This window comes from Stegodyphus dumicola, chromosome 4 (genome assembly GCF_044657685.1).
Source record: "Stegodyphus dumicola isolate Sdum_Otavi_A_Nest chromosome 4, ASM4465768v1".
NCBI classification, from domain to species: domain Eukaryota; kingdom Metazoa; phylum Arthropoda; class Arachnida; order Araneae; family Eresidae; genus Stegodyphus; species Stegodyphus dumicola.
Genome location: NC_140771.1, coordinates 216,121,550 through 216,146,872, shown reverse-complemented (window position 1 = coordinate 216,146,872; position 25,323 = coordinate 216,121,550). Strand labels below are relative to the sequence as shown.

The 25,323-nt window shown below is 32.2% G+C and overlaps 1 protein-coding gene across 1 annotated transcript in view; it reads right to left on the bottom strand.

The window, feature by feature from the left end:
* The window catches only part of LOC118182828 (cell adhesion molecule Dscam1-like), a 94,324-nt gene that overhangs the window by 30,085 nt on the left and 38,916 nt on the right, over positions 1 to 25,323 (bottom strand). Inside the window, exons 3-10 of the mRNA XM_035352222.2 lie at positions 11,517 to 11,636; positions 10,171 to 10,347; positions 9,752 to 9,896; positions 8,334 to 8,482; positions 6,864 to 6,995; positions 5,163 to 5,339; positions 4,831 to 4,901; positions 1,144 to 1,384 (exon numbers count right to left, since the gene is read on the bottom strand). Of these exons, the coding sequence (XP_035208113.2) occupies positions 1,144 to 1,384; positions 4,831 to 4,901; positions 5,163 to 5,339; positions 6,864 to 6,995; positions 8,334 to 8,482; positions 9,752 to 9,896; positions 10,171 to 10,347; positions 11,517 to 11,636 (1,212 nt within the window). The remainder of the gene's footprint in view (positions 1 to 1,143; positions 1,385 to 4,830; positions 4,902 to 5,162; positions 5,340 to 6,863; positions 6,996 to 8,333; positions 8,483 to 9,751; positions 9,897 to 10,170; positions 10,348 to 11,516; positions 11,637 to 25,323) is intronic.

The window sequence follows — 25,323 nt, the reverse complement described above, 5'->3', positions numbered from 1 at the left end:
CCGACAGCAAACAAATTCAGCGCATGTGCTGGCCAGCTCGATCACGAGGCCTGGATTCTATCGATCAAGTTTGAGATGCTTTAGAAAGACTTAGGGCTGCTCTCAGTCCTCCTCTTCAGACCCTTGCCATGTTTGCAACTGCTTTTACAAGAGCAGTGACTCTCACTTCCTACGGAACGGATAGACTGCATAATTGACAGCATCGCACATCGCCATATGTGTTGCATTGCTTGTAGGGGAGATCATACTCTGCATTGAAGGTAATTTTTGTATACCAAACTCCCACATCCGACTTGTTCATACTTAAAAATGCTAATTTTTATAACACGATAACTATCTGGTAATTTTTTTCATGTTATTTAGACCTTACTATGTGTTGTATGCTGTGGGTCAGTTTGATTAAATTCAAAATGCAACTTTTTGAGTAACTTCCATTTTTGTGATTTTTTCTTAATTAATAATAACCAGTGAATTTGGGCAGAATAGGTAGGGATAAAAATGAATAGAGAGAAAATATTCAATACTTATGCTTACATTATAGAAAACTAAAACTGTTTACTTCAGTTTTAACAAAAACGCGCTATGATGAACATGACAGAATGTTCTTTCTTTTCGTTCCATATCGGCGTTAAGCATATCTTGTTTTCTTAGTTTATTCGTCCTGGAGACAAATAAATTCATTGCATCGATAGATATTAGGCATCATAACTTATGTAAGGAATTTTCTCTTTCCGTACCGCTTCCCTTCATTGTATGACTTGATCCACGTTTGACTAGAAATCACGAGGCCAGAGTTCGAATCCTAGCGAATCCTAGATTTCATATGTTTCCTGCTGCGAAATAAACCTACTTTAAACGAATTGTAGTTTTCTGATCAAATAATGACAACTCTGTTATTCCTAATTACTGCATTCTTTTCTCTGCAAATAATGGAAATAAATCAAGCTTTAGTAATTAAAAAATTATAGAACGTGCTATTATCTGATTTTCACTTTATAGAATATACTTATGTTTATGAGCTACACCCTGTCCTAATGCAGAGCTGAAAGTGATTGTAAACTTTTTCTCTCACCCAATAACTCAAAGTTCCGTACAAGTAGAAATGAAAAAGTAAGTTTTTGATTGGGAGCTAAAATTTCTCACCTCCATCGGCGGTATGGACCACAACCTGCTCAGAAGGAGGGCCAACGCCCACGTGATTGTAAGCTTTCACGATCACCAAGTAACTGGAAGCTCTCTGAAGGCCTTGAAGCACGAATTCTTGATGATTTTTGCAAGTTTCTGCATTCAGTGTTCTATACGTATAGACGGTTTTTAAACTCATCTTTTTGTAACCAACATAGTAACCTTTTAAAAATACGCTCCATTCATTTCGGTGAGGGCACTGAAAAGAAAGAGGAAATGAAATAAAATCAATCCAATGTACAATAATAAAACAAATTCAAAAGAGTGTATACGTAAATCAGATACTGCAAGAGAAAGATGGAGAAAAATCATTATCACTTTCGACACTTTGAAAATAATAAATATTTTTTTTTTGTTTGAATCTTTTTTTATTTAATTTTTTTAAAAATATTTATACTGAAACATCCTGATAATATTATAATGTATGCAGCGCATGAAGAATAATCTGATACTTTGCTCTTGTATTAGCCCGCCCTTGTATTATATAAGGTATTTTGCCTGCTCTCTTAGCGTGCCTTCGTGGTGTAGTGGGTCTGCACGCTGGGCCGGTATTCCAGAAGTCCGTGGTTCGAATCCCGGCGAAGGCGTTTGCTAATTTTTCATCTTTCCTGCTTCCAAAAAATACCTAATGTCTCTACAATATGACGAATCTTCTAATCTTATTTTTACAGAACTTTGATACAATTTCATAAGTATAATCTGAAGATCTAAATAACCCTAGAACATAAATAATATAATAATACTAAGGTAGGCATTCCAGTGCGGAAGTTCTGAAATGGTTTCAATTCGTCAGTGAAAATATAAAAATCTAAATTTGTAAACAGTCCCCGTACAACGAAAATTATAGTTATTAAAATAATCATTGTATTTTAATTAAGTTAACAGATAATATGTCATACATTTAGGAGCGAAATTCGAGATGATGCTCGAGAGCGAATCTACTAAGATAACATTTTAAGGTGCTTTCCAACTGAAATTTCAAATTATTAAAAAAATTTTAGGGAGTAATTATAAAACAAAAGTTTCTAATTTTGGCGATAAAGGAGAGCTTATGTTTTCACTCTACCTAACATTTATAGTCTTAAAAATTTAATCCACTAGGAGAATGTGAACGTTTCGCAGACGCTCAGCAAAGTAGCTTTGAGAAAAAAAAACTCTCTAATAGGCCTAATTTGTAAATCCAAGATGCTGATTTACCTGCCTTTCAATAGTTTCATTTATCGTTGTGTACAATAAAGGTGTTACTCTATTTTGAAAACGGGTAACATTAAATGACATATCCTGCAGAACTCTTTATGGATACGCGCATTTAACAAATAATAGAAATTATTATGTATATGAATGACAATAATATCCCGATACATAAGAAATAATGAAATATATAACCAATAAACTTATCTTTCAATTGTATATTTATAAAAATGCCTGCAAAATAATAACATTGTAGAGACATTAGGTTAATTGGAAAAACCGAAGAGATGAAAAATTAGCAATCGCCTTCGCCGGGAATGGAACCACGGACCTCTGGAATGCCGGCCCAGCGTGCAGAACCATTTCACCACGAAGGCACGGTAAGAAGGGGGGGGGAGAAATACCTTATAACATGGTATCAAGTGATTTTGATAGAAAATTACACGCTTCTATCCCACTTATAAGTAATAACGAAAGTTAATTGAATATTTTCTTTGAATTTGGTTGTTAGACTGAATTTGAATTTATTATTTAGGTCAAAGCTATAAAACCAATATTATTTACAGAAAATGAGAAACGTTTTTCGTTGAGAACTAAGTAAAATAAATTCCGGTTTACATTAAATATGGCGACCTCCATACAGCCAACCTGTTCTACCAGTGGCAATAGGAATTGTCAGGGAGCAGTGTTATTGTTCTCCCAGTCTTAATTAATTGATCATTAATAAGTATGATTTCTTAAAGAAGATATATTGTCTTAAAGCATTGAATAAAATTGTGTAATGTCAAATAACATAATTTTTATTTATTCTAAATAAAATACTACTAACATTTCTAAATTTGATTACAATTTTCTCTGAATTATATTTCTAAATATACTTAAAGTAAAAATGTAATTGTTTGAGGTGTTAAAAATGATAAAAAAATATGAGAAAATAATTTAATTCCCATTTAAGCACTCTAAGTAAAATTTGAGTTATTGGAAATCTGAGTTAAGAAGAATTCCGGCAAATTATCCTAAAAACACTTAAGATTCCATGCAGATATAGAAAAAATCCATTAGTATTTACCAAAGCAAGATACTAATTGCTTTAAAACCATTTTGCCAAAAAATATTTCAGTATATCAAAAACAGTTCGACTTATCGAATACTTCGAATCAAAGAAACCTGATTTTTAGGGTAAGTTAATAGCAATTTTTAATAAATTACTTTTGCGGGAAACATTTATTTCAACTTATCGGAAGTTTTGAATAGTATCTTAACATGAGCATTAATACAAATTTGTTTGACATTTGCAATTTATATGTTTGCCAATTATGATTGTTTTCTTAAAGTACTGGAATAATTAAAAACTTCAAAAAATGTTTATATTGTATGCATACATCAAAAGGAAAAGAAATCTTAAAATAAATTGACAGTGTATACAAAATAAATTAATATGTATAAAATAAGTATCTTATAAAAGACAATTTTTAAAAGTTTTATTAGGTTTCTTATTTAAATGTTAAATAATTTATCATTCAATAACAAATATTTTCAATAGCAAATTTTCACCGTAACAGTTATAGAAGGCAATATTTTTTCATTAATTATGATTTGCCATCGAGTTACAACAGCCAACAAGTATCAAAGTCGTTTTTTCATTAATTATGATTTGCCATCGAGTTACAACAGCCAACAAGTATCAAAGTCGTTTTTTCATTAATTATGATTTGCCATCGAGTTACAACAGCCAACAAGTATCAAAGTCGTTTTTTCATTAATTATGATTTGCCATCGAGTTACAACAGCCAACAAGTATCAAAGTCGTTTTTTCATTAATTATGATTTGCCATCGAGTTACAACAGCCAACAAGTATCAAAGTCGTTTTTTCATTAATTATGATTTGCCATCGAGTTACAACAGCCAATAAGTATCAAAGTCGTTTTTTCATTAATTATGATTTGCCATCGAGTTACAACAGCCAACAAGTATCAAAGTCGTTTTTTCATTAATTATGATTTGCCATCGAGTTACAACAGCCAACAAGTATCAAAGTCGTTTTTTCATTAATTATGATTTGCCATCGAGTTACAACAGCCAACAAGTATCAAAGTCGTTTTTTCATTAATTATGATTTTCCATCAAGTTACAACAGCTGTGGTTTCCCAGAAAACTGATTCTGTGTGAGAAATCATTAAGGAATCCTCACAAAACGGCAGTAAATATGATAACTATGTAAACATATGGGTTAATTGTGTATAATGTTCATGTAGGTTTTGCGAGCCATTAGTTTGATTTCAAGAGTTCTGGATGATTAAAAAAGTTTGTGAAAGCTTGGTTTAGAGTAAAAAAAAGTTAATTTTAATCTGCTCCTTTTTTGTATGTGTGCTCCAAAACTAAAAATCGTGTGTATTTGGAGGACAGTTTTGGTATTCGTGCAAATCGATAATGCGAGAAAGAAATGAACTCACTTTCCATTTCAACTTCGCTGACGTTGCGTGTTTATCAATCACAGTCACTTCAGAAGGGGCCCAGTCAGGTTCTACAAGATAAATTAAGCATTGTTATCATGTATTTGAACACTGAACCCAAAACAAATGGAAAATAGGAAGTAATTCAGAGGTTAAGCTACAAAAAATTCAGAGGTCAGTTATCTTTCCAAAATAAAAAAATAGATACTAAATATTCAACGACATGTATCGAATTCAGATAACAAAAGATGAATTCGCAAATAAAAATGGGAGATTCTCAAGAATATCCATTGATAAAATTCGCTTTTGATTTCAACAAGTACCTAACTTACCTTCTTCTCTTGTCGTGGCAGTAACAGGATGCGAAGCTGGCCCAATACCAACTTCGTTCTCAGCCATCACCAACAAGCTGTAAAAGCTGTTGGGAAGAAGCTTTGGAACGACAACCACAGTCTGAAGGGATGGAATTCGAAGCACTTCGGGTTTGTCTGGTGGCGGCTCAGATTTACCTATAAAGTATTCGTATAGTTAAGTTTGTCACGGAAACTATTCAGTAAACTCTGAAGCACTCTGTATGAGCAGGAGAACTCTAGTAACTATAGCTTCTGCTCAGTTCATTCCAAAAATTGCTTTCATTTTAAAATCTGCTACATTTGCATTTTGCAGTATACAAAATCAATGTACATAAAGTGAAGGAATACAGTGTGGGTTTAGTTTATTTATTTTTGAGAATGTTAATTCTCAATTTCTGCACCGTTATTATGAGATGCCTTTCTGATATTATAAGATATTCAGTCCTACAAACACATTTTGTTTTGTAGTTTTTCAGTGATATTTTCAGTGAAATGAGTTAATCTAGTCCTATAATCTTCTAGCAAAATATACCTCAAACAAATTTTAATTTTTTTTTTTTTTTTTTTTTACAAAAGGAAAGGTGAAAATAATTTCCAGGACTTAAGTGAAGCTAAAATAATTTTGAAGAAATTGACCCACTTTTACTAATTTACTTATAGTAAAATTTCTATTTAGAAACTGCTTAATATGAAAGCGAAGTGACAAAACGGATTAATCTTATGAAAAGTTATAGTTAACTTCATGCAACAAAAATAGGCGTAACGGCAGCGAAAAAATTTTAAAAAATTGGAAAACGATTTGTTCCATTCCATGCTTACGTATTTCAATTTTTTTGAAAAAGGAAATATTTGATACATTGCTATTTGTAAACATGGTGAAATACTTAAATATTTCTCTTTGAAAATATTTAGAAGTCTTGAACGGGGATGAATTAAGTAATTAAAAGAATAATCTGAAAGCGTTCCGATTTTAGCGGTCGCCCAAAAGAGCTCTTTTAAAGTTTAAAAGTTTAATATGATTTATTAGTAGAGATTATCAATAATATGATCAATTAGTAGAGATTGCGCAGTGATGGAGTTGGTAGTAACGTTTTCAATGGAAACTTTATTAAATGCGTGGTGACGAAACATATGCACATGTGATTAAATGCTATGCGATTCATAAGTGTTGAAAACTTTCAGCCTGTCAGAAATGATGATGATGAAAACTAGATGGTTGGTTATACAAAGTAAGGCAGTAATGGCCGGCTGAATATTTCTTTATTCTTGACATTACATTAATTAAACATCCATAACTAAACTGACATAAGATATGCAACTTATATCTCGTAATTATTAGCTTACTTTTTATATAATCTCAGAATTGTAAGTACCAATAGAAGCCGAGTGGAAATATCATGTTAGCAGTCCAGAGAAATGTGAGGAGAGTGGAAATTTACGATTTTAATATTAACTATTTTTAATAACAGTTAGCAAATAACTCGACGGATAATTCAGAGGTTAACGAGACATTACCATACATTTTTATTATACATATTAATAAGTTTCTAAGCCGTAATCGACATCAGGTAAACAGATTTTATGAATGGCAATAGCCTATTGATATTATTTTTAGAAAGGTATATTTTATATATATTTCTCAATAATTTAAGCACTTAGAAATCAAAAACGACTATTTACCTTCTGTTTTCCAAAAATGCACAATATATGCTGTTATGGGCCTATTGCCATGGTATGGAGAGGTCCAAGTTAGCTGAACGCTACGAGTCCATATTTGAGTCACTGTTAGATCTTTAGGCTGACCAGGAATCTCTAAAAGCAAAAACAAAATATATATATATATAAAATATATATTTATGTGTATAAATGCATATTTTAGAGTTTAATATAATATATATTATATTAATCTTTAAAACCCTACTCATTATGAACGCGTTTAATGCTCCATTTTAAGAATGCCTATTTATTTAGAAAATGTTGTATGAATATGTTAGTTATTTTTACATCAGCGAAACACATACCTATATATTGAGAATCGAGCTTGTTATTTTACGAAATAAACTTAACTGCAGTATGACTAAGAAGTAATGACTTGATGTTTAACGCACATTTAAAGGCGTTTTCCTCAAAGGTTTTGCAGATTTGTGATTTTGGTGGAGTGGTGATATCATATATATCAATATACATATTTAATGCAATAAGTAGCTGCTTATAAAACTTAGCTATAGATACTGTAATAGCATTCCCCTTTGACTATATTAACATAATAAGAAAGTTTTGAAATTACTTATAAATTAAAGTTAAATAATATCGATAGATTATCTGTTAGGAAGCGCTAAAAGAATTTATACGCAGTACATTTAACAAGAGTAGATTAAAATTGAATTTCTTCACAGAAAAGCTTTAATTTTTATAGCTTGTAAATTCTAGGCATTAGTTTGATCTGATTTGTTTGTCTGTTTGATTTTGGTTTTGATAGTTTATTCTTAAAAAACTCATGTTGAACTCGAGGCTATTACGGTTAGCGTTGCTGCAGGTTTCGAGGAAACTTGACATTCTTTCGTGGAATTCCATAAATTCATTAAATATCATTACGGAGTTTTAGCTTTTTACGGGTACTATAAAAAGAAGCGGAATTTTGTTTAATTAAAAATTATTTCATTCTGCATATTTAAATATGTACGTATTTTACAGATTGTATAATGTAGAATCAAATAAGAAAAAAATTCTTTGATGCAACAAATTAAAACAAATTTTCTCAATAATACATAAGTGTAGTCTAGGCGACGTTATGTAGAAAAGAATCTCATTTACTACAATATGACATGAAATTTTTAATTCATAACTACATTTTTGTAAAACGAGGGTCAATTTGCTGTATGCTGATCACAAAAGAAAAATTATAATTAGACATTTCAGACATCTTTTCTTTATTTCTTTAGTTAAGCACGTTTATCCTTATTGACCATCTCATGTAAAATACTTCGGTAATACTGATACAAAGGCTGCATTTATTCAAGGCTGAACTCCTTTTTTACGTCACCCTTTTAGTTCGGCCTTTAAGTTCCTTTAATAAGATGGAGGCGATAAAAGGGGATAAAATTAGGAATCTTTTGAAAGAGTAGAATTTCTATTACAGTGCAAACCCACCGACGACATCGACATTGATAATGCGATTGCTCTCTCCATAGCTGTTTCGAGCCTTGCAGACGTAGAGTCCACTGGTACCTCTATCCACGTGAGTCAAGAGCAAGGAAGTGGTCACGCCCCTCTCCGTCGGAAATTCTTGAATTTGTATTCTGAAAAGAAATATATATATACTAGAACTCATTGATTGCATACTTGTAAAAATATAAAATTTTGAAATTCGCATACTGTTTGTTCAAAATAATAAAGCCCACAGTAGACTAATTAATTAGAAAAAAAGAAGGAAACCATAATTAGTGTATTAGATAACGTTCTTCCTATTAATACTGATTCCGCAGGAAATTCTTTTTGCGCTGAAACAAAGTAATGCGTCAGCTCATTTTAATGATTATTTCCGGATAGATAGTACAATGACGCTACAGTAGTAGTAGTAGAAGTTAATGTGATAAAAATCTTTTATAATAATACATAAATGTAGTAGTAGTAGTTTATGTGATAGTAGCCAGAAGTTTATATAATAAAAATATTTCATAATGATACGTAAAATTTTTACCGGAAACTGCGCAGCTTATCTTAATTTTAAAAAAATTAAGCAATAAGCGACTTATATTAAAATGATTATCAATAAATACTATTAAAATCCTGGTAAAGTTCACATATTATTTAAAATTGGGTTATGAAATTGTATAAAAATGCTTTGAAACAGAATAAGTAACGCAAAAGTTTGATTAAAAGGTAGTTTTAATAAAAGAAAAAATGCTTAGTTGAAATTTAAATAGCTGTCATAAAAAAAAAAAAAAAAAAAAAAAAAAAAAAAAAAAAAACAAGGGGGAAAAAAACATAGATGAGTGACAGAGGAAAGAAGTAAAATATTTCAAACTTTTTTTTCGGGCAATTTACAAGGTGTGGGTATTAATTTCCAGCGCTTCTCTAATAAGACCAGAATAGATAATGTAAAAAACGTAACCTTTTAATATGTTTCGAAGTAATCCCCATCTGCCGTAATACACTTCTGTTCTCTGCTGTATAAGTTGTTAACAACTTATACAATCGAGCACAGAAGGAACCCCAATATTTCGCTTTACAGTCCAGAGTTTTAGAAATGCTGGTCCAAACTATAACTAAATTTATAAAATAAATGGAATCGAAGTTTAAATATAGGCATATAAAAAGGAATTCTAACTAATATTTTTAGAGTTGGTTATTTACTAGCCATATACATAATTCATCAACTGAAAATGTCTTTAAGTTCAGCACTGTGAGGATAACTTCTCCTGAAAACAGAAGAATTTCTTCACTTTCACTGTTTGCTTTAAAATTCCCATTATGATTCTTAGTAAGTATTAGAATATACATTCACGTGCGTCACCGAAAGCAATGAATGTTGAAATATATTCCTATTTTAAGAATTTAGCTCTTACCGAGGCTTTCGTTCTTCCAGAGGACGTCCATTCTTTTCCCACATGATGTTCAAAGGAGAATCGCCAGTCATATTGCATTGGATGTCTACATCTTTATTCTTCTCGACGACGACAGAACTCGGACCTGGTGCCACTTTTGGAGGAACTTAGAAAGGAAATAAAAACCGCAGCAAAAATTTATTAAAAATATTCTCTTTTTTTATTATTGCAAGAAATTTAACAAAGACATTGTTTCTTGGTGCTCTTCTTGGCACGATTCTGTTCCGTCCGAGAATTTTAACTTTCTTCCAGTTTCTTTTAGACTGCACAGAAGTTAGGCTCGAGATAGCGTGGTTCTTCTAAATGCTCTCGAATAGAAAAGAATCGTGCCAAGAAGAGCGTCAACAGACGTATAATAAGTAAATAGAGATGATTGTTACCTTGGACTTCTACCCTTATGGATTTTCGTAACTGATCTCCGATCCCATTACTCACATGGCATTCATAAAATCCTTCATCCTCTTTTTTTGCCTCTGGAATTTTGATACTTTGACCGTCATCAGCTATACGCAGTCTGCCATCTGAATGAATGACATCGAAATTCAAGGCGGAAAAGTCTAGAAGAAAAATAATGGAAAGGGAATACTTGAAGATAGCACGCACCTTCACTGCTTTTTCCTTTATTTAATATATTATATTCATTCTTTCTTTACATGTATATATAAATATTCATATATATTCTATATATGTCTTTATATATTTTTGTATAACATAAGTCTAATAATTTTCAAGTGACTTAAAACTTATTTTAATGAATTTTACGGATTTGGTGCAAATGAACTATTTTCTAGAAAGTGAAGTATGTAAACTCCATCTGCCTATTTCACATAGTACGAAATCATATTAATTCATTAACATATGTTAAATGTGTTGAAAAATTAATCATATCAATTCATAACGTTAAGAATTCTGTATTATTTAGTGCACGATTACAAGATTAATATCTACTTCCGCAACCAGTGGTTCACCATTCTATGTTAAATTAATGGAAATTGATGAAAATACTGGAATTAAAAAAATTATCAAATTGTATTTTTAATAATGCAATTTTGAGTTTAATATAAGCTTGTAGGGTTTGTTTACGTTAATTTGTTTAGCCAGTACTTTTATGTTTTGAATCTTTACTGTTACTTCTCTTTTCTCGTTTTCCCGCTAGAATGCAAATTAGCACATGTGTATTTAAATAAAGGTTTCAGATTGCTTAGACAGTAAGTTAATTGAGCAGATTTATGCCCAGTTAAGGCCTTATTACTATATGTGCTATTCTAGGATAAGAGTTGTTGTCTTCGGCGGTGAGTTATTATTGCCGATAGTATTTCACGCGGGTGATCTTTAAGATCCAACTTCGCGATTAAATTAAACTGCATAGCTTTCGGCTATTATCTGTTTGGATTTAGATTTACATTGAATTTCTGTTTTGAGTTCCCGCAGTAAATAAAAGCAGATTTTTAAGCACCAAGTGTGTCATCTCTTCACATTACTTAATTTTGAAATAAAGTTTCTTTAACACCCTTCTCAAGTCCTGAAGACATAGGGAAAAGTTGTTTATAGTTTTATTAAGGATAAGTCACAAGTTGCATTTAGCAAAAAGCTAATGCCTTACAAGCTTTTATATATCATTTACTTCCACCCTAAGATAAGTTTGTTGAAATTTCCCTTAAATTTTTTGCTAATGCACCTTTGTTAAAATATAAACACTCTCAGGATCAAATGAAACAAAGATTACCTGTGTTTTTCCTCCAGGTGATAGTAGGCTTTGGGGAACCTTTTGCTTCACAATACAGGTTGATCTTGCTCCCAGCCACAACTGATACATCACTTGGAGGTCTCACCCAGTTTGGTGGAACTGTTGAAAAAGATTTTACTGTTATACAACATTTAAAAAATATTTGAAATACGATCAACAAAACATTTCTTCGGATTAAATGTTTTACTGTCTTTGTATTAAATACTACACCTAAAAATATACCATACTAAAAGATACCCAAAAGATAAGGCTTTATTTATTTAGCACTGCATAAATAAAGCCTATATGTCTGTATAAATAAAGCATATGCGTGTTCCGATTTTTTTTTTTAGGAAGTCATGTCATTAAAGAATTTTAATTCAATTTTAATTTTCATAAAATTAATGCAATATGTATGTATATCTATAGAAATTGTTAAATTCATAACTGAAGAAAATATTCAAAATTGGGAGGGGGGATTTATCATTTTCAAGTGACGGCTTATCGTAAGGTGAATACCTTCAAAGAATTTTTTAAGAGTTTTCTAAAGATGTTATGAATTTTGTTGCTATTGTGGCTGATAAAATGTTTGAAAAGAAATGTTAAATTAATTTATATAAAAAGGACCATATAATGATATATGAATACGAAAATAAAAAATCGAATTTATTAAAAAGGGATTTTTAATAACTTCCTTTATATTATTAAAAATCCCTTTCAGTACTACAGAGGCATTTTAGAAGTTATTGTATAAAAGAAAAACATTTTTGGGGGTCCCATATTTTTAACAGCAAGACGTATATAAATATTTTGAATTTCTTTTCGCAATTATTTTTCTATGTCGCTTGTTCTTTTTTTAAAGAAATCCACACACATATAAAATATAAAAGGATTCTGCTCAACATAAACATGACTTATATGCAACAAAAAGTTGTTAAATGTATTCTTGTATTTAATTCAAATTCGCAAAATCCTCTAGACCAGATATGTTGAATTACAATCAACTTAACGGTCACAATTACCTTCGGGGATGGATAAGCTGGAGAACTGCGATTTGAAAATAAATATTATACACTTATAGGCGTTGCAAATAATTAATATTTAATAATTGTTGCTTCAAATTACATAATTAAGTATTTTACATAAATATGATAAAACAGCGCTATCAATCTCCGTTTCAAGGGTCGGAATGCTCATATTAATTTTTGTTATTCTTTCTCGCAAAACATGCAGTGGAAAATAACAAGTGTAACATGTGAGGTAGCTTCTGCAGCAGTTCTACATAAATCTTACATCAAAGAATGTAACTGTAATGCACTTTTATGCAGAAAATTAATTTTCAGAATCTGAAAATATTTTTTAAGGAAAAAAAAGAAATGCATTGCGATAGAGTAAATTGGAAAGAAGTGTGGTCCTTTTTCTAGTTTGTTTGAAAGAGAGGTATAATGTTAGTTAGAATTTTGAACATCACAGACATCCTGCATATCTGTATAGAAATCTAAGAAAAACAATGTTTCATATTTGATTTCCAGTGCCAAATGATTGCATCACTGAACGTGTGTGAAATTAGTTTTTCTGAAGTAACATAAAATTACTTTAGATTATTCCGAAATCTATCGATATTTCCAATAAAATTAGACTAGAACAAAGCCAGATTCTCCCTTTAGTTTTAAGAACTTAGTTCAGTTAATTGGTATTAATAATATATATTAAGAATACCAACTATTGAAGAAATCTAATATTCGAAATTTCTCTTCTAAGAAAACGGAATCCAATGGAGCAAACTGATGAAGAAATTTAAGGATCATAGATGACTCTCCCCCCCCTAAAGAGAGTTATAATGATAGTTTCGGTGGCCTTTAAAAAACCTAAAGCGCCACATCCGGCTTTTTGACCATTTTTTGCACAAGGCTGCTCTGGACTATGATTCTTTCATTTATAATATTTAGATTTTTGTTTCGCTGAAATAACATTTATTTCCTCCGCCTATTGCAAAGAAGGATGATCGATGTTTTTAGTAAACTGCGAAAACGTATACGAAAACTGCCTGCCTTTCACCAACCAACAAAAAAAAAAAAAAAAAAAAAAACATTCTGAGCATGACTTTTTAAGATATCTCAATCGTTTACAATCCTTGCCAGAAAAAATGCAAAAACCTCCGTAAGCAAACACCAATTTATGAGAATATTGGAAAAGAAATGGCTGTTTTTAATGAATTAGCGCATATTTGAATACCATGTTTTAGTAAATTTAATCATAAAGCTCTCAGTTACCCCGCAATACCATTTGTCAGGAAGTATATGCAAATGAAAAATGGTCAGAATTAATAACCGGCATAAATAAATAAATTTTTGCATCACTGTAATGAATTTTAGTCCAAATGTTCATCAAAACTGACATTTCGGTATTGTGTGGATATAAGAAATACTTATTTTTCTCTTTATTGATAATTCGGATAGCCGAATTTATCAATCTTAAATCATTTAAACACTTTTATAATTCGTATATCTTCCTAAGATTATTTCAGTATTTTTTAACAATACTTTGAATAAGAAATGTTTTACGCATAGTATTTCGGAAAAAATTGATGCGGTGAAAGCTAAGATTTAATTAAAATTCTAAGATAAGATATCATAATGCGAACACAAACCGGCTTTCTGTTACAAGAGACAGTATCAGATAATAAAAAATAGAATTTCTTTATTACGGAAAGCTTTATACTCTGGATTCTTTTCCTTGAAGCCATGACGATAACAAAAGTAGAACAGCTGTGCTGTTTTTCAGGAATTGATTAATATATCAATCAATAAAGGATGATATTAAGTTATACAAATACATATCATTTATACACCTGTCATATTTCAATTGGTCACTCACTTTAGAAAATGCAGTTTTATGCTTACAATATGCTTCATTTACACTCAAAAGTGTAAGAAATAAGAACTTAACTAATGACTAACTAAAGAGATATAGCCGAAGCTAACACAAGTCAAGCCTGGTTGTTCTCTAAATATCGAACTATACAGTGAAGCTAGCAAAGGCACGTAATATTGCCAGGCGTAGTAACAGCTTAGAGAGGCGTAGACCAACGCGCGCTATTCAGAAATTATGATTCTCTTTCTCAGTTAAGTCAGTGGAACGAAAGGCAAATGAGAAGGACCACTCCTTCTCATTTGCATTAAACCAGATTCTAAAAACACATTCTGGTAACGAATTGTAAGCTGAAATTAGGAGAGATAGGAAAGGAGCTTTAACTTAAAAACAACTGTTATAAATTTAGGGTAAACCTTACAAATTTACTAAATAATTGTAAAAGAGGAAAGAAGCAGTCAACGAGGTAAGAAGTAAGTACGATTTGTACTAAAAGTGATAAATTAGCATAAAGTGCTGCTAAATTTAAATGAATTTTTAATTTCTACATTCAGATCAATGTCTTAGTATCTTAGATTTTTACTTTACTGCTTTTCATGTATTGCAATACTTGTTAGAATTCATGTCTTCTTGCTGATGAGTTGGATCACAGCTTAGTTTTTAAAATAATTATAAAAGAGTACAAATGAGTTCACGGTGTTTTCTAAAACACAAGAAGTCTTTTCCATATTTTGATATTTATTTTACTTTTGTTCCGTTCGTAAAGAATTTAGCGACTGGCATTAATAAAACGTAAAACTGATTAATTTCCTAGAATACAGGTCTGAAATTTCTTTTATTAACTAAGAGCCCACAATTATGTTCTAGAAAGTGGTAGATATAAGAAGAATGATAAGCTACGAAAGCGATCTAAATGGAGATTCAAAACTCTTGGACAAACTTTTGAAGAGTGATCAAACACAAGTAACAAACACTTTTCTTCATGGAACTTCTAATGGGAATGTGAAGAAGCTCAAAGGCTACCAAAACGCTTTGCTGCAAAACACTTGCCAAATCGTAAATCCTTTCAGCATCGCGACTGTAAAAGCAGAGTGAGGGCACCATATGATACACAGAAATTCTGTGTAAGATTACAGGTCATCGGTAATATAGAACTCTCGAAATTTCCCATGCCGTATAAGTAATCTCGTAGTACCCCCAGTCAACGGTACTGCGCGTACTACGAGACAAGTGATCACATTCTTACCATGAACAAAAGTGCATGATAAGCCTTGACATGTGCTCAACCTGATACCTACTCCCGGTTACCTGCTCCAGCACACAATTCAAATTTATTCCGATTCCCTATAATCATTAGAAAACTTCTCCAGCCCGGACCAGCCGAGTTTCGATATTCAAAAAGTGAAAGAATTCCATAGGGATCTTTCCACAATACATCAAATAAAAATTTCTTGTGTGAAAGCGCTCGTTGGACATGAGGGGAGCGAGCGAGCGTACGCCCTTGCAGAAGAGGCTGCTACTAAGATAAATATAGAAAGAATAGATTATCGGGGATCTAAACGGAAAGCAAGAAGTAAAATGGATCTAAATATATATAAGAAATTGAATAAAAAATGGAGACCATAGACAGGACTACTTGGAAAACATTTAGATCTCGGAAAAAATGAAAACCATAAACGATAAAGATGTTTGGCAGATCCCTCGTTATACCTAAATAGATTTAAAATTCAAGAAAACGCAAACTGTTTACTATGTGGAAAGCTGGAAAATAACAGGCATTATGTGGAAGAGTGTGAATTAAGAAAAGACCTTAGGCGTAGCAAGAAGGACTTTAAAGACCTGGTTTATAATGGAAATGAAGCAAAAAAATATAGTAAAAGAGATCATGGGAGGAATCACTAAAAACTGGTCGCAATTGGAATGGAATAATAGTAAAGAACATCCAATATGGCTGCTCTTGGAGACTTCTTTTATTTAATGTAGCGTTGTCCTATATGCTTTACCTTCGTGGCGGTCTAGAAAAGCTGATAAGGAGAGCTTGGGCTTGCCAGGAGGGTGTATCGCGCCTTACCTACCTACCTACTCCCGGTATCAATTTTACGCACTGGCTTCTTCAGCAGACTGAAAAGTAACCGGATTTTACTGCACATGCCTAATCCATTTGAGAGAATTTTTAATTATCAGAATTCTCATATGTGGGCAATCAGTAATCCCATGCAACACGTCCACTTTCATACCAGCAACATTCCTCAATACACATTTGGCTGGGAATCATTCATAACTATTTTATTGACCAATACTTTTCTCCAGGCCGACTGAAGGGAAGAATATAGTTAGTATTTTTACATCTTACCAGAGTTACTGATCTCAATTCCTATGAACTTCAAATACATATTTGGTTATAATACTAGAGAATACCACCCCATTTCCACTTGGATGCGCAGAAAAGCTGATAAGGGAGCGTTAAATGCACCATTCCCAGAGCAATGATTTGGTTGAGTGATCCTATTACTCTACTGGAAGGATCGCCCGGTTTCTCATGTTCGAGTTTCCTTCTGTGAAGCCGTTTGAAAGCATTATTTACGATAACCGCATCCATTCCAATAAAGAGCTTTTTTTAAACCAATGGTGGTCCCTCAGCCGACTTTGGCTTAGCCAATACTAAGGCCAGGAGTAGCGGTCACTTTATTATGGAGGCACCTTCATAGGAGGTGGACCACCTCCAATGAAGGGACGGATAGTTACACCCATGCCTTCTCCTGGATTCGAAGCCGGGCCCTTTGGTATCGCAGTCGGCTATCCTAACCTCTATACCGTCTAGGCAGCTTCAATAAGAACCTTGGTGTCAGGATTTTTACAGCTGCCGCCGCTGATAGAAAATGCCTAATATTTTAACTAATATGCTGATCATTATATCGAAAATATGAAGCTTGCATTTATGCTAGCTATGCTCTTTTGAACAGCTTCTGAAATTTGCTCAATATAATTTGTTCAATATTTTCATTCATTCTCTGACAATATTAACTTTCAAGTAAATCCTATCGCTTCACCATTTGAGCACTCATGCACTGAATGATGAAATTTGCTTTTTCGTGTATCCTGTCACCCTTTAGAGGTTTTACTAAAAGTTTTGGATCTCCCTACATTTTAGTATTTGTTGCGAGTCAAACATGCAACCTTGCTGTCAATCGATTTCTCTCTATAAGAAAACGTCAATTCAGTTGACGAGCCCATATCTAAAAAATTATCAGTCTTCTGATTAAACTGAAAAAATATCAGGGAACAATTACATTTGACTGATAACTTTTAAGTAGTACTGGGACCTAAAAGGAATTTTTGTATTTTTGTCACATTTATATTGTTAAAAGAAATATGAAAAAGGCCACGGAACTTGAATGAGCTAAAATTAAAGTGAAAACACCAATAACAAAACAAAAGTGCAAGGGAAAATTCAGTTTAACTAAACTTTAAGCACCTAAAACATCTGAGATTCTACATAGATATAAACATTTTGATCAAGGCCAAGACTAAACATGAAAGAGTTTTTCGAAACATTAGAAATATTCAATATAATCACAAAAATTCGATTTTTTTCATTATATATTTACATCAGAAAAATGCTTCATAAAATATGAAATCTAGAAAATCTAATTCTTAAAATTTGACTTTCATTGTAGCTGCAAAAATAAAAGGATCTTCCATAAACATTTCCAAAGTAAAAGGAATGGCTCAACAGAGGACAAAGACATTTTGTCCGTAAAGAGAAATCGTCGAAGTGACTTTTTGAAAGTTATTCCGGTTGTGAAGACGAAAACAATGCATCGTTTAAAGAAGTCGAACAAAGGGGAAAAGGAAATTCACTCTTTAAAGATTTCTAATTGCATACATGAAGAGACAGAAAATGAGACAGAATGCAGAACAATGCACGAAAGAATTACAAGAATAGCATTTTAGTCCCTTTCAGCACGCGACTGAAAGTCCGGACGATTTTGATTCATCAAGTGTGACGAAAGATAACACATTTTCAGTTAAGGCTAATTGCCACTTAAAGAGGATATTTGCATAAATTTTATAAATCTTTTCACTTGCCTACTGTATCCGCTCTAGAACAGGTTAATAACACTTACAATAACGATTTTAAAAGACAACATTTAAGATAATGTTTACTATATTAAATCTACTTTGATTATTAATTACCGCTTTACTTATATATGGGAAGTTTATTTTAAAGCATTAGAGCCAATTTACATTACTCTACTAATATCCAGCATACATTTTAATGCTATGGGTCTCATCCAGTGTTGCCAGAAATGTTTAGTTAAGAAACAGAAGAATCGAAAAGTAGCAAAATGTACGACTGGACATCAAAAATCCCACAGCATCTGTGACATCAAAAATAAAAACTCTGACGTTATCACAAATTCAATCTTCGTGGTTTCCGAAGTTACGGAATGTAATTCGATTCTTGGTGTTTTTATTACGTATATTAATTTTGAAAAAACGATAATTGATAATTGATAACAGATAATTGATTTTCCATTGTTTTAATTTCCATTTCTTCTTATAATAAGTTAACATTTAATTTAGATTGTTATTTTAGGTTAATATGTTCATATTCGTTGTTAGGTGAACTCTAAAGTTTGGATGTTTACATTGTTGAATTAAAACTGTAAATTAGCAATTTATTTTTCTTATTCAGTGATATCGTATTCTATTTTTACAATGAGACAGTTATTTCAATTATGCATAGGCATTCATGTCTGAGCTTCTAAAATTTTAACTCTCCTTTGTTTAGACTCTATACCAATTATTCTAAAACATTGTCATATTAAAACTCATCAAATAACGTTTGAAAAATACTCTAATGGAAAATGAAATTCCAACACCAAGAAAAAATCAGTTTAGAGAAATGTAATGTGGACAGAGCATTTATCTATGAAACACATTTATTTATTAATGTGTCAAGGTTAAATTATGAGCCAGAAGGGCCATCTCAAATGCAAAATGTGGTATATTAATAACCTCTATAGTCGCCACGATGTTGAATGCAAGCATGCAAACGCGCATGCATTCTGTCGTACAGGTATCGAATGTCATTTTGTAGGATAATGTTCCATGCCCGTTTAACTTGGTCAGACAAATCACGAACGGCCCTTGCTGGTTGTGCATGATGCTGGATTTGTTCTCCATTCATATGCTATACGTGTTTTATGGGACAAAAATGGGGGGATCGGGCAGGCCAAGGCAATATTTCAACACTCTTGTAGAGCACGTTGGGTAACAGCAGAGGGATATGGACGTGTGTTATCTTACTGTAAAATGCCCCCTGGAATATCGCTCGAGAATTGGCAGCAAAACCAATGCAATCGCAAGTCTAACTTACAAATTCGCTGTCAAGGTGCGTGAGATAACCAGACAGTGCTCCTGCTGTCAAAGAAAATTGTTCCTCAGATTTCCTCCTGGTGTATTTCCGCAGACAGATTTGTTCCAAGCCTTCACCCATCCTCCTTCTAACCAACATATCACCATCACTGGTACCAAGACAGAAATAGCTGTAATTTGAGAATACAAGAGATCTCCACGTTCTTCCTCCCTAGAGCTCCACCAAAGCTTGGCACCAAAGTCGCAGATGACAGTGACTTCGAATTAGTGGTATGGCCACTACAAGCCGTCTGGCTTGTAGCTGTCCCTCGAGTAATTGATTTGTTACAGTTTACTGTGTACTTCTGGTACCAATAAAAGCTAGAATATCTGCTGCAGATGCAGTGCGAGAACCACAGAGATGCGGTGAACGGTGCGGACCGGAGAATACGGTGGACATTTAAATGTTGGGCACGTATAACTGCCGGACCTTGTCCTTCTTGGGGAAGTATATTTCCGTGACCACTGCTACCAACACGCATGCACAGTAGATACATTCCTACCAAATCATTCTGCAGCACTCCGAAAAGAAAGTCCACTTCTCGTAATACGAGATCATTCGAACTCAGCAACCCGCTAATACTTCCTTTCTCGTCTCCTTAAATGCTTTCCTGATTCAAATCTCGCTCACAACGCCCAATCCCGAAAATAAATAAAGCACACAAAGTTTAAATCGCGTATTTAAAGCAAACTTGATTTACATGTACATGGCTCTAATAGCACCATACTTATTCGTATAGCGCAATATTTGAGCGACATCATCTTTAAGCTGTGAAAACACGTCTCAGGAATTTCGTTTACCTATCGCAAATCCTTCTTAGTTTTGGAATTTTATTTTCCATTAATGTATGTATGTTATGGAAAAATTATTTTGAACACCTTGTAAGATAACCATTCGTTTTCAAACATAAAATTTTGTTTATGCTTTGATGAAGTAATGGGTTTCATTAAATCAATTCTATGCACTCTCAGTTTACATTTGAATAACTTTCGTTCTATCGGCTTTATTCTTTCTAGCTAATTCTAAAACACGTGCATTGTAAGCCAAGTGTTTTGAAAGGTTGCTCTGAATATTTTTCACATGACCCATAATAACTTAACGAATATCGAAATTGAGTGAAAATATTCTCATGGATTGCGATCATGCCACTTGCAAACTTTTATTTAGATCTAAATATATTTTTATTTATTATAAATTAATTTTAATAGCTATATTATATTAAAAACATACGCATTTTGCAATATATCAAAAAAATTTAAAACAGCAAAACTAGCACAAGGTAACGAGCAACGAAGTAGCATGCGCAATTATATATATTGCTGTATACTGTATGTTACAGAGGTGTCGTAAGGGAGTCGATAAAGAAAACCAAAAGGGAAACTTTTTATTGTAAAGTGATGTAAATTCGTGTAATTTTCATATAAATGTGCTTAAGTCCTACGCATTGAATGGTCACATAAACAAATTTCATGAAGATTCCCATTTTTAAGCTACAAATAACAGATTTCGGATTTTTTTATTCATTAATAAAAGTTGTTGCACTTAATGTCACCCTTTAAAATGAGCATTAAATGTTTTTGCGCAGGCATACAAGACATATAAATCCAGTTAAAAGCTATATTCCTAGATAAAACTGCGGAGTTCAGCCCTAAAATTGCTAACAATAAATTTAATCAAAAAGTGTTAAAGTTTCCCTCTTATACTCCAATAGCAAAGAAAATGGCATTGTTTATCATCATTGACCATTTCTTCAGAGTAGCATTTACAAGTGCAAAGATGGAAGGAATTTCGAAATGGTTAAAATTTAGACTTTAGAACTGAGATAAGAAAGAATTATACATACCATTAGGAAAGTATTTGAAACAGTCATGAAAGTGGTGCTTTATCGTATTTATTCTACACTATTAATTGTGTTAATTCTTATCTTTAAGACTGGAATTCAGAGTTCTATCAAGGAATTGGGTTGCGTAGGCGTTAAAGTAATACAGTCATAAAATCTTACGTACTAAAATTGAAATTCTATGTTATGAATATGAAATATTTAGAATTTCCCGAGATAGCTTTATATAACGCTTTGAGTAATTCTAGGGTTACAGAATAATTCTGTTCAATTTATTCTAAAATATTATTCTAAATTATTCTAGAATATCATTCTAAATTATTCTAGAATGATTTTATTAAAATTAATATTCTTTGAATAATTCTACGCTTAGAATAATTCTAGCGAACATAAAGTATGAGCCTTGGCCAGAAATATTACGCACTTGTATTTTTTGAAGATAACATTAGAACTAGTAATCAGATACAAAATATTTAACTGCAGGCAATTATGAATTGCCATTTAATGTTATTACAATTTGAAACATATATATATATATATATATATATATATAAATTAGTACGAGCAAAATTAGAAAGCTTTCAGATTTTAAATTACGCCCAAAGGAGAGTTTTTAAACGGTTTTTGTGTTACCTTTATTTATTAAGTATCAAGTTCTTCACACTTAATCCACATAAAATTCAATTCACCACCAATATCCCAAAATATTTGAAAACAGTATATCTTTAGAATTTCCGAGACAATCTAGCGCCCTGGAGATAAAAATGTTATTTCCGTACAGTATTGCCATTGCTCGCTTTGAAATCATCGAGTTTGTTAATAAAAAATTCATTAAAGTTTTGCAAAATAAGAAATAGATAATAAAACAAATTCAAAATTCGGCCCTCCAGGTATCCAAGTTCAGGTGGAGGATTACGTTATTCAAAGTTTCATGGCTCTAGTTACCATTGTTTTTTCACAATGCGAGAAACATATATATACATTCATGCAGATTCTTCGTTATTTAATTTATTTAAACATATTACAGGTCAATAATAATTGGTGGCAACAACTTAAAATGTGATTTGCCTTTTATAAATAAAAGCCCCAGAATGCCTTTTTGAGATTAATAGCCCTTCTGAGCTACCGTCCCTTTGGGCTAAAAACCCAACTTTTAATTAGTTTTAATCATTTTCTTTAAGAAATGAATGTTAGGTTGTTTGTAAAGCTAGTTCGTTTTAGTGGAAATTTCATTATTGTATTGCGTTAAGTCGCATATTCGGTAATTATGAAAATTAAAGCTCTTCTTACAGTGCAATTAATAACTTAAAAAATTTAATACTTAGCAACGGTGTCAATTTTTGTTTTTAATAAAAAAGGAAAACCTAAATTTGACATCACCAAAAATCTTTAATCATAGTGATTCGCTGTACAAATGCTTTAAAAAGCGTTTTAAGAAAAGAAGTCGACATTTGAATAAAAAAGAAGTTGGATGAAAACACCTAACATCGAAATATAACAATGAAACTTTGTTTCGAAAATCAGTAAGAAATAAAGTTTTCGTGAACTTGCTACAAAGTTATCGGAGGAAACCGATCTCTTAAACATTAGCCAAAGCTAACAAAAGCTAAACAAATCTTCCTTTTCTCTATATTTCAGATTTAAAAGAAACCGAAAACTAAATATAGGAAACGTTGTGGTGTATTTAATTACGGCAAAGCACACTAGGACTATCTGCCTAAGAGGAGGGATGCCTTCGTGGAGGACTTTCTAAGGGAAACTGGCTCGTATACACGACACACATGGGGAAAACCACGAAAACGCCCATGCAGCCAGCCCGTTCGCGGGATTCGAACCTCAGACCGAACTACCAGTGTTCAGCGACTTTACCGCTCGGCCGCTGGTGAGCCAAATATAGGAAATGAAAATTACTTGTTGAATGTATGCTAACTTCACTGAGTCTAGCATTGCCAAGAAATCGCTTTGATAGTATTCTTTCAGAGCAGTCTCAAAGGTTTTAAAAATATTAACTTCTCTTATCTTAAGATGCGGAAAGAATTTGCTGTTTTCTGTTTGGAAAGTGAGCAGAAAAAAAAAGGTAGTATTTTGTAGATCACGTAGATGTAAATTTGTTTAAATATTACGCTCGCGACATTGAACCATGTACAAAACATTTCCTTTCATTTGATGGATAATTTTAAGGACAAAAATTAAAAACTTCGAAAACATGGATTAAGGAAGATCTTTTAAAACTGTGCACTAATCATGTACTAAAATTTCAAAGTTTGAAAGCAATAACTGAAAAATAGTTGAAAGCAATAGCTGAAAAAAGGTTTGAAAGCAATAGTTTGGAACGACAGTGGTGTTCTGCTATGAATACGCTCCCCAAACTTAGTGAAAAGACATCATATGTGTTAATCTCACTTACTACGACATACTTATGAGAGTCTGGATTGTGTTTTAGTCAATTAAATCAAAATTCAAATATCACTTGGATAAACAAGTAGATTGAAACTTGCTATTAGCAAAAAATTGCCACAATTTGAAAAAACTCTTATAAGATAAACAGGGACAAAAACAACAAGGAACAAACCAAGAACAAGTGATTTATTTATTTATTTTTTTTTGGGAAGATTTATGCAAATGTTAATTTTTGTAATATTTTATTCTTTCGATGTTTATTTTTTGTTTACTATTAAAGTTTTATTTTGAAATTTCGTTTCTTCTTTTTAATCTGTTTAGGGGGTTGCAAGAGCATATTAAATGTTTTTTAGGGTTACGGGACATGAGCAAGAGATTGGGAACCCATGGTCTTGTAATTTTAGTAGCTCGTTTCAAAATTTACATCATGTAAAATATTCGAAGCCTGTGGCAAAAATCTTTGTCCCAAACTCTTGCATTACTCTTAAACTAAAGTAACATAGCTCCACCATCTATCTTGATAAATGTCATAAACTGGTTTTACGGTGAATGTGTCTTCAATATTTAAATTCTATTCCAATGATGTCTTTGCCCCGTTGTCTTGCATTATCTCTAAACTAAGTGCCCTACCCTGGTTGCTATTTTCTGCAGTTTATATGTTATGTATGCAGAAAGTCATATTAACATAGAAGCAATAATCGGAACCAGAACAAAAGTTCTATTGTAGATGAAAGTAAAGGATTTATGTTTCAAAACAACAGCAGCCTATTTGGTTTTAAATGATTCAGGGTATAAACTGGCATTCTGTATAATGAGCTCACTTACTAATTAGCTGAAAAAATCACGGTTGCTTCTCCACTTACAACTCAGCATCTCGCAGCACAACTTCTCAAAAATAAGTATTAAATAAAAACATAAAATGCTTCGTAATCTTCTGATCAAAGCATGGCAGTTCTTCTTAGCTACGGTAAGCAGCTGAAAGGAATGCTACGATTTCTTTCTCTTTGTTAATGCAAATTTGCATGATACAACGAGGGATTCAATTTTCCAGTCTCTGCACAACCTTATTGCCCTTCCTATCGTACAATTAAAATGATTTCTGTTCCTGTGGTATCACTTTCTACATATAGCTAACATTATACAGGCTATAAAAATTACGAATCGTCATCGTCAAGGAAAAAAAAACATATTAAAAGTTTTATATGCACAAACTTTCTCATGGACGTTGAAATTTGTGGACCACATGGTTTTAGAATTATCCTGCAATGTTTTAG